The 10451-nt window shown below is 43.1% G+C and overlaps 1 protein-coding gene across 2 annotated transcripts in view; it reads right to left on the bottom strand.

The window, feature by feature from the left end:
• Nucleotides 1-1829: 1829 nt before the first annotated feature.
• The window catches only part of PSMB2 (proteasome 20S subunit beta 2), a 35510-nt gene continuing 26888 nt past the window's right edge, over nucleotides 1830-10451 (bottom strand). Inside the window, exons 4-6 of one of the 2 annotated variants that reach the window (XM_036255197.1) lie at nucleotides 5884-6046; nucleotides 4337-4386; nucleotides 1830-2076 (exon numbers count right to left, since the gene is read on the bottom strand). In XM_036255197.1, coding sequence (XP_036111090.1) covers nucleotides 1969-2076; nucleotides 4337-4386; nucleotides 5884-6046 — 321 coding nt within the window. In that variant the 3' untranslated portion in view covers nucleotides 1830-1968. The remainder of the gene's footprint in view (nucleotides 2077-4336; nucleotides 4387-5883; nucleotides 6047-10451) is intronic. The other variant, XM_036255196.1, reaches the window with a different exon arrangement.

Below are 10451 nucleotides of genomic sequence, written 5' to 3'. Positions count from 1 at the left end.
ACTAGGACTTTGTATTTGCTCTTGTTTCTCTTGACCCTGCCAGTGGTCGATATATTTCCTCAACTTCCAGAATCATTTCTCATTCTCTTAATAAAACCATTTCACTGGATGTCAAGCCCTCCCCTGTCCTTCTTCAGCCCAGGCCTGGATTTGCCTCCCAAGAGGCCTTGGGACTTAGGAAGAGGGGGTGCAGTGGGAAGGGGCCTCTAAGGGGAGTCCCAGGAGTGGGCTATGGGCACCTGTGTGAGATGTGGTACAGATGGTAGGACTATCTGACTTGTCAGTGTGGCTCTTAGTTGTGTGTGAGTGTGAAGTGACTCTTGGGTCTGTATGTATATACTTGTCACTTGGTGGGCCTGTATGTGAATGTGTCAGTCATGGGTGGTGGATCTGTCAGGGTTAATGCTAGTGACTTTGTGTATGTGTATGTTTTGAGCCAATACCAATCCAGCTCTCTTCTTCTTGAGGACTTCACTCTTCAGGCATCTTTTCTTTCCTGCAGCATCAGTCTCTCCCTCTCTTACTGAATAGTTTACCAGATCATCCCCCAAAGCACACGTTTTAGGACCTTACAAAACACAAATCCTTTCCTCACATATTTCCCTTGCAGTCACGTTTTTTTTTTTTTTTATGTTTTTATTGATTTTTTAGAGAGAGGGAGAGATAGAAACATCTATGAGAGAGTAACACAGACTGACTTGCCTCCTGCATGACCCTACTGGGGATCAAGCCTGCAAACCAGGCATGTGCCCTGACCGGCAATCGCACTGGCAACCTCTTGGTGCATGGGACAACACTCAACCACTGAGCCACACCACTGAGCTTGCAGTCAAGTTTTTGAAAGACTGTTACGCCCCTAACCCCCCTTCCTTACCCCCAATTCACTCTTCAACCCACTTCAAACAGCAGTGCTGGAAGCTGCACCAGCTATGGACATACTAATCATCTTTTCCCTCATTTATCTACCAATTAACTTTCTCCTTATGGTATAAATCACTTATCATTGGTGTATTAAAGTGTATGACATTTAAATCTGATGTTAACCTATCTTTATGTAGTATTACGAGTATCGCAGAATTGAATAAAGTAGGGTTTATCATACAACTGGAAACGTTAGAAATGCAAAATCTCAGGCCACACCCAAACATGCAGAAACTACGGTAGGACCCAGCAAACTGTGTTTCTATAAGCCGTCCAGAGGACTGGAATGCATGCTAAAGTCTGAGGATCACTGCTTCAAAGAAACTTCAATCAGGTGGTTCTCTGTCATGACTGAGGATAAGAATTACTTAGGAAGCTTTAAGACATATTTCTATGCCCCAAACCTACTTAGCTGAAATCTGGGAGAGAGTGCAACCTTATTTTTAACAGGGGATGTGTGTGTGCATGTGCACATTTTATACAGGAACAGCATAAAGGACAGATAAGAAATCAGTAGCTGAAGTTTCCTCTGGGAGGGAAGCAGGTGATTAAATGATAAGGACAAGAGAAATATTTTTTACTATGTGTCTTTGTACTGTGTACATTTTCTACTAAGCGCATGTAATACCTATTCACATTAATTAATTAAATTTTTTTTTAGTTTAGAGGCTGAAAAAGAATCACTGCTTTCGAGGCAATAAGACATTAGCCAGCATGATATATGAACAAGCAACATGGGAAGGAAGCTAGGCAGTGAAATGGGATGTGGGACAGTCGGCTGCTAAACGGCAATCAGAGCATGAATGAAGGGAAAGGGACAGGAGGAAAGACAGTGTTGGCCAAAAGTCGAAGCAGATAATCCTTCCTCCATTTCCTTCCTGAGGTGAGGTCAGATAAACTGAGACTCAAACCAGAGAGCTCAATTTATCCATATTCAGCTTTATTCTGAATTAATCACCTATCAAGAGTGCACATCAAAAGAGTAGAAAAAAAATAAAGGAGCCCATCAGAAAAAGTTCCTTGGCAAGTGGGAGAGAGGGCATGATGTTAGGAGCCCTGTTTAGGGAAGGAAATGTTGTCCAGGTCATGGATGCCATTTTTGTCAATGATTCGAACACTGAAGGTTGGCAGATTCAGGATGAAGCGTTTCTGGAGCTGCAGAGAGACATGAAGGAAATCAGTCAACAAATATTTACTGAGTACTACCAATGGGCCAGACTCTGACTGAAGCACTGGGCATATAAGCAGATAAAAATCCCTGCTTTTGTGGAGCACATCTGCCAGTGGGAGCCGACGGTACTAGAACACTGAAGAAGCCCAAACTGCAGCTGAAAGCTGACTGGAAGGTAGTGAGCAAGAACTGGGAAATGCAGCTGGGAGCTTGTCTCTGGTCAGTCAGCTGATGAAAGAATGAGACAATTCGATGCTGTATTCCCCAAAGTCTTCTACCAATCAGCCTGGCAAACACAGATTTCTCTCTTAAAATGTCTCGGTGATAAGCCAACAAAAGAGTGATTGCCCTAGGAATATGCTTTGGACCAAAGCAATGTACTCCGAACAGTTTTCTCCAGTCTGCCACCCATATCATCAAGACCTGCTGCGTGTGAGTGTGTCTGTGTGTGTAGCTGGAGGGGGAAGGATGTTGGCAGAATTGCTCTTGGAACAAACCCTGCTTCTGTCTCCTCCACTCCAAGCTGACCTGTCACTGAAGTAACATCTCCGCACTGTCGTAAGACTGCTTAAGAGGCTGTTCCAAAGGAACTGCATGGTCTACATGCATGGAAGCAGGCAGCCCCACTAACCTGACTGGAGAGTGCTGAGGGACACAGCTGGAGGAAATTTTTGCTCCTATGACTATCCTTCCTGGACACCTCACCTATAGTCTCCAGAGAGAAGGCACAAGCTCTCTATCTGCTTCCTTAGGAGCATATCCCAGAAATGTCTACCTCCTCAGGCCTAAGATCCCCCTCCCTCGATGTTTCCCATCTCCTTTATTGCTGAGAACTGGACAGTAGCAACCAATTCTCTTCCACAGTCCTCTCTGGCTGACGACTCCTATTATCCAGAAAAACTCAAGATTAAAATAAGGCGACAATAAGGAAATGTGGGTTTCTAACATGATTATCTTTAGGATCTATGAGGAATAAAGTCTCAAAGCACTTAATAGTCCAATGGCCTCTTCCTGGCCACCCCTTCCAACACTTGGGGCTGCCAGACCAGTATGGCCTCTCAGCTGAATGGTTAAGAAAAGCACATGAGTTTATTCTCAGCTTCCACTTTGGAAAGGGGATTCACAAAAAGAGAAAGAAGGGGGCACTGTGGGCTGAAAATGACAGGCTTATGTAAGAGGCAAACTGACATTATATTCAAAGTACCCCCACCCCGCTCTCACCCTCCCACTCTCTCACTATACTAGATTTCAAGGTAATCCTTAGGCCACAAGCACAGTAAAAGAATGAAAAAGCCTAAGGGAGCTGCTTTCTTTTCCTCCTCATCCTCCATTCATATCCCAAAGCCTCCGACTCACAGAAACAGTTCTAGACTGAGTGGGCTCTGTTCCTGGCCTCATAAACTAAAGGCCACTCCTTCCTTCTGCCCAAAGCTTCCTAGTTGCTTTCTGCAGCCTCCTAAATTCTCAGGGTAGGCTTTCTCTCCAGGACTCATGCACTGTTAAGGGAAGCAGATAATATGGCAACTCAAGGTAGCACAAGAATAAAGTAGGTATAAAGTCTAGAGCAGCAGTTTTTATTTATTTTTTAATCCTCACCCAAGGATATTTTCCCATTGATTTTTAGATAGAGTGGAAGCGAGGGAGGGAGATAGAAACATCTATTGGTTGCCTCCTGCGTGACTGCAACCAGGGCCAGGGATCAATCCTGCAATGTACCCTTGACCAGGAATCGAACCAAAGATCCTTCGGTCCGTGGGCTGATGCTCTAACCGCTGAGCCAAACCAACCAGGGCTAGGGCAGCAATTTTTAAAGTATGGCCCAGTTACCACCTGCAGCAAAATCACCTGGGTCTGCTGGTTAAAATATTCTTAGGCTCTACATCAGGACAAGTGAATCAGAAGGGGGTGGGGGGGGGCTGAGTCCGATTTTTTTAAAAACAAGTTCCTTAGATGATTCTTATACATGCTAAAATTTGAGAACCACTGGTCTGGATGAACCAAAAAAGAAAAGTAATTAAATTGTGAAACTGACATTGATGAGGAGGTGACCCATGAGAGGAAAAATAAGCTTATTACCCACCAAACTCTATCCCTGGCAGCAACTTCACATCTGGTTAGTGGGTATTTATTACACCTTCTGGCAAGGATCAGAAAAAATGTAACTGAGGAATGGGAACAATATTGGCAAACAGAGAGACAAAACATTCTTTTCAGTCCTTTCAGAATCCCATGGGAGCTACTCACCTCCTCGAGACATTTCCTAAGAAGCTCCACCGCCCTCTCACGTGAGATAGCTAAAAGAGAACAGAGACCAAGCACTCAAGGCACTGCCATTAAATCCAACTCTCCACTGCAACTTTTGATTAAGTTTCAAACTTCTTCAGGTCAACATGTCACACAAACGGAAAAGGCAAAAAAATTCCTAGCCTTCTAGCTTGCAACAAACTTATTCCATATGCAGTTGAGGATGCCCCAGACCTAATGCTCTGGCAGCCACAAGCCATCGCAAATTGATTTGCTACAGAGAAGGGTAAGCATGACGGAATTCTGCCTCCCATGGCTGGGGCCTGCCTCTAGAGGAGTCCAGCGGCCTGCCTTTTTTTTATAGCCCATCCCCCACATCACCCCCAAACCCCCCTTTAGACCAGGGCTTAAACCAGTTCCATCTGCCCTAGCCAGCTGCAAATCAGGGAAAGGGAGGATAGGGCAAGAGTTTTAGCCTCACTTTCCCAGCTGGGTCTCAGTTTAACAATGGAAAAAGAATTCATAGGATGGGGCCTAGACTCTCATAAAATAGAAGCCAAAGGAACTGTCCATGGGCATGTCAAACTGGGATGACATATTATGCAGTTAGGCTTCAGGGGTGGTTGGTGGTATTTTGGTGGGCAAATCAGCTGTATTACTGACAGATGCCAAATCAAGAAACAGTCACTAGGAGGCCAGGCTAATTCTTTTCAGGATGTGGCCTGGAGCTCTGGCAAGGCTGAGGTTGAGTGAGAGGGCAGCACCAAAAAAGGAATGAATATGCCAGATTTGTACTCTACTGACAGGGAAGAACAGAATGTAAGGAGAGGTGGTTATCTGTGCTGCATCTATAGCCTGTAAAAGCTGAGACTCCCAAATGCCCATTGCTCACAGTGGCTCAAGTCAAGGTTGGGATTGGGGCCAGAAGACAGAATTTAGCATAAAAGCATCCCTGTGTCAGAGGCTTTGCCAAGCTGACAATTTACTGACAAGCAGAGAGCCAGCTTTATCTTGCAGGAGGGGGCAGCCATTAGGTGATAAGAACCAAGAGAAGGGGCCAGACTTGTGGCCTTCAAAAGCTTTGACATTTAAGCCAAGAAATACTCAGTCATTATGCCGGGGAACTGTTCCTATTCACAAGCTCAAAACACACAAACCACTTGGTTTACTTGCTCATCCTCTATAGCTGAGATGCTAATAAGCATTACAGGGCAAAATGAGTGAAAAAACTGAACTTTTGTAACTGAAGAATTATCATTTTATTCACTACTCCAACCCCCCTTTAAAATAAAAAAAAAACCCAGCTCTGGACATACGCACACGCAATATCTCATTCTGTCTGGTAAAAGAGGGACTTTTATCGACTTTTCTAGAATCCTACTAACCCACAGGAGAAAGCAGCTTCCACAAGGTACCTGAATGTGCTTCTTAGGATCCCTCCTCTATTCAAGCACTGGCCACCAACTCCAAGAAGTAGTGCACAAAACCAGGAAGCAGCCGAGGCCAGAGCTCTACTACTTTTCCCTACCTAGACTGCTGGAACTCACTTGGTGTGTAGTATCGGTCCAGGATACTGAGAGTCAGGAAGGCACCATAGCCATGGGCTGCGAAAGGGGCCTTGGCCAAGGCTGCCAGGTAGTCCATGTAGTAGAGTGCTGGACCCTCATGCTCATCGTAGCCAGCCAGGAGGAGGTTGACATGATATGGGGTCTGCAAAAGAAAGACATGGCAAGTGATCATCAAAGCAGTAATCAACATCACTTCCCATGGCAAATAGAAACATTCCAAGTCTTGATGAATAAAAAAATAGCAGCAACTAAGTAAATCATAATGAAAGTAAAAATTTAGAGAAACCTAAAGTACCTGGAGTGTGTAAGAGTTTAAGGGAGATCAGTTTGTTTTCTTTGAACAGAAGAACACTTGGAGCACTTTAGGGTGTATGAAAAAGCTGCTTTCTTCTTAAAGCCCGTGAACCAGAACCTGCTACAAAAGCAAAGCAAGATGCTCTTGTGTTTCTCCTAATTGCTGAAACCTTCAAACACAATTTTGAGAGTGTCAAGCCAGACTAAAGAAAGCAGCAGACCAACCACATCATCCTAAATGAACAGGCTCAGGGTGAGCACCTGAACCAAAATCTTAAGAGGTGAACTGTACACCCCACTATTAGAGAAACCATTCTTTTTTTTGGTTTGTTTTTTAATCCTCACCCGAAGATACTTTCCCATTTTTTTGTTCAGATAGGGTGGGAGGGAGAGAGAGGAAGAGAGAGAAACATTGACGTGAAAGGGACACATCGAGTGGCTGCCACCCACACGACCTAACCAGGGCCGGGGACAAACTGTAACCGAGATACATGCCCTTAGCAGGAACCGAACCCGGGTCTCTCGGGACCGCAGGCCAACACTCTTAACTGCTGAGCCAACCCGGCCAGGGCAAAGAAACCATTCTTAAGTTGGGGAAGGATAGTAGGTCTCAAGTATTTAAATCAAATCATTAAATTTTTAATGCAGACAATAATGGAAATTCATGAATTAAAAAAAAAATCCATAGAACTGTAGATTTAGGTGAAATGGTAACATTTTTCTAATATAACAACATTCCCCTAAGATAACCAAGAAGTAATTTTTATCAATGAGACAAATAAAAATTATAACTTGGGATTTACAGATGTCCTTTCTTTGTTTTACCTAAAAGTTCCTACAGAACTTTGACTAAGTATGCCTTATTCTTCATGTCCAAATGGAATTCCCCCACCACACATACACACCAGCTGGGCCATTTCCCATGTTAAATTCAGTCTTTCTATGCAGCAACAAGACTCTCATCTTACATGGCTTCCTTTTTCTCTGCAAAATGTGTTTTTCCTCTTGCATTTGCCTCAGTGAGCAGGTAGTGAGCAGGCCTTGCCAAAGGTTACATGTGCATTCCTAAGTTTATGTATTCAATTAGGTGCACATTAAATGAAATTGAATACCTTTATGCCCCGCTATTATACAGCACAGAATAATAACAGCTAATAGTTGTAAAAGCGACATCTTACATTCTTTGAACACTGGTTAACATGGGCACTTGGCAGCCCGAAGAAACCCATGTTAGAAGGACACATGAAAATATATTATATACTTGAAATTCCAAGCCAGTTGTGCTAAGTAAGATCTCCCCAAGATTACAGAGTAGATCTAACCTGCAAACAAGTTTCTGCCTTGGGGATGAGATGGCTGATAGTCTCCAAGGAATAAGAATTGACCAGCAGTAGTCAAGTCTTCTGAGAAAATAATTACCTGCCTATCACATTTCCCAGTGAGTAGTGTGCTACACTCTGCCAGGTTTTGGAATTCTCTGCTACATTCTGTGACTTTGTTCTTAATACATCTGACCTTAGGCAAGACACTTAACCCCTATGAGCTTCTGCTTCCTTATGTGTAAAACTGGGTTAATCAATCCTTCCCCTTTTTATCTTCCACAAAGTATGGTGAGAAAAAATAATAAAGGGTGAGGAATCCCAAACTCTAGAAGAAAAGATGCTACCTAAATTCCTAGTATATTAGCTATACTTCAGTCTTCTTTTGATAGCTTATCACTTTAAACTACAGCAAAACTGTTTAAACTAGCTAAAGATAAAAAAAAATATACAAGCCCTGGCTGGTTTGGCTCAGTGGTGAGAGCATCGGCCGGCAGACCAGAGTCTCAGGTTCGATTCCAGTCAAGGGCACATACTTCGGTTGAGGTTCAGTCCTTGGCCCTTTGTGTGGGAGGCAAACAATCGATGTCTCTCCCTCCACTCTATCTGAAAATCAATGGAAAAATATCCTCAGGTGAGGATAAAAAAAAATTAAAGTGTGAAAACAGTACTGTAAAATGAGGCAAACACAAAATACCTTGGTGTTCTTATAGTTAAAATTAAGAATAGCAAAAGGGGTGAGAGAGAAAATGACAGAAGGAAAATAAATGGGGATTCTAACATGTTTCCTCCCAAAGAGATTTAATAATAGTCTCTTATCTATCACAAAATAAGTTAATCTATTTGTTAATAGAATACCTACTTTTCTTCATTCACTGGCCAAAACACCCACTGTATGGTTAATCAAAACAATTTTATCAAGATGTGATGGTATATTAAGGATCCACCCAGATATCCAAAGAGGCCTTACCAGTAAAACCCAGATATGTTCTGTCTCCAATGAGAATCTTGCCCATACTATAAGATTAAACTGTGTTTAAAACAATTAATGGCCCTGGTCGGTTTGGCTCAGCGGTTAGAGCGTCGACCTGCGGTCCTGAGAGACCCGGGTTCGGTTCCCGTTAAGGGCATATACCTCAGTTGCAGTTTGTCCCCGGCTCTGGTTGGTCGAGCGGGTGGCAGCCACTCGATGTGTCCCTTTCACATCGATGTCTCTCTCTCTCTCTTCCTCTCTCTCCCTCCCACTCTATCTGAACAAAAAAATGGAAAAATGTCCTCGGGCGAGGATAAAAAAGTAAAATAAAATAAAATAAAACAATTAATGTCATTTTAAGTCACCACCCAGCCATGCCATGGCTTAGCGGTTAGAGCATAGGCCCGCAGACCGGTGAGTCCCGGGTTCGGTTCCCGCTAAGGGCATGTATATACCTTGGTTGCAGTTTGTCCCTGGCCCCGGTTGGGGTCGTGTGGGTGGCAACCACTTGATGTCTCTCTCATGTCGATGTTTCTCTCTCTCTCTCTCTCTCTTCCTCCCTCTCTATCTGAGATGAATGCAAAAATGTCCTCGGGTGAGGATTAAAAAAAATAATAAAAGTCACCACCCAAAAGATTTTACATGAGACTATGTCAACAGAATTCCAAAAGCAAGCTGTATTGCTTAATTGCTCCATATAATATCATTTATTTATGCTGAAGCATCTGACACACACACTTGTCAAAGTTGGTATTCAGAAGCAACAACACGTGGTATAGAAGATAATTCACAAATTATTGTGTGACTTCGAATTACCAACTTTTGCATGTGTGAGATGCTTAAGCATAAATAAATGGTGTTATCTAGACTAATTAAATCAATACATCTGTGTAACAACTTGCAGTTTCTGAAATTCTTCTGACAATGCTCCATCAAAGATCTTTGGTTCACACTAGTTTTTTAAAATTTCAAATAAAGTCTTGTGTACTGTCACTCTCTTGCTCCCCTAAGAATCATGACATTCTAAGTGACTAAGCCATAGTTATGGGTTTCTTGACTGTTATATTCCTTCATATTCTTGGTTCATTAAGTGTTTTCTTGGAATGGGACAAATTCCAAGCCATTCAACTCTGTGCTAGTCTTACAGCATACACACATGTGACTGCTTGTGGTGTGTTTAGGGAAATACTGAGTACGTTTAAGACACAATCCACTGCCCTGGCTGGTTTTGCTCAGTGGTTAGAGTGTCAGCCTGTGTATCAATGAGTCGCGGGTTCGATTCCGGTCAAGGGCACATACCTCAGCTGTGATTTGTCCCTGGCCCTAGTTGGGGTTGTGTAGGAGGCAGCCACTCGATGTGTCCTTTTCACGTCAATGTTTCTGTCTCTGTCTCTCTCTCTCTGTCTTCCTGTCTCTCCCTCCCACTCTATCTGAACAAAAATGGAAAAATGTCCTCGGGTGAGGATAACAAGTAAATAAATAAATAAAAATTTAAAAAGACACAACCCATCTATTCAAATATTTATACCTACTATAAGCTCCATGAAGGCGGGGCTATGTCTGGTGTGTTCAATGATGTATAAGCATATAGTATACGTTCAATAAATATTTGGTGAATGAATAATCAAACCAGAATGCATTGCATGTGTTTAGTTTTTAATTTTTTTTCTCTATTGATTTTTAGAGAGAGGAAGGGAGAGGGAGAGAGAGAGACAGAAACGTCAATGAGAGAGAACATTGACTGGCTGCCTCCTGCGTGCGCCCCACTGGGGATTAGGCCCACAACCTGGGCATGCGCCCTAACCGGGAATCAAACTGGAGACCTTTTGGTACATGGGTCGACGCTCAACCACTGAGACACACTGGCTGGGCACGTTGCATGTATTTTTTTTTTTTTTTAATCCTCACCGGAGGATATTTTTCCATTTTTTGTACAGATAGAGTGGGAGGGAGAGAGAGGA

Source organism: Molossus molossus, unplaced genomic scaffold (assembly GCF_014108415.1).
Source record: "Molossus molossus isolate mMolMol1 unplaced genomic scaffold, mMolMol1.p scaffold_m16_p_12, whole genome shotgun sequence".
NCBI classification, from domain to species: Eukaryota; Metazoa; Chordata; class Mammalia; order Chiroptera; family Molossidae; genus Molossus; species Molossus molossus.
The sequence above is the reverse complement of the archived record's forward strand: the minus strand, read 5'-3'. Positions and strand labels throughout refer to the sequence as shown.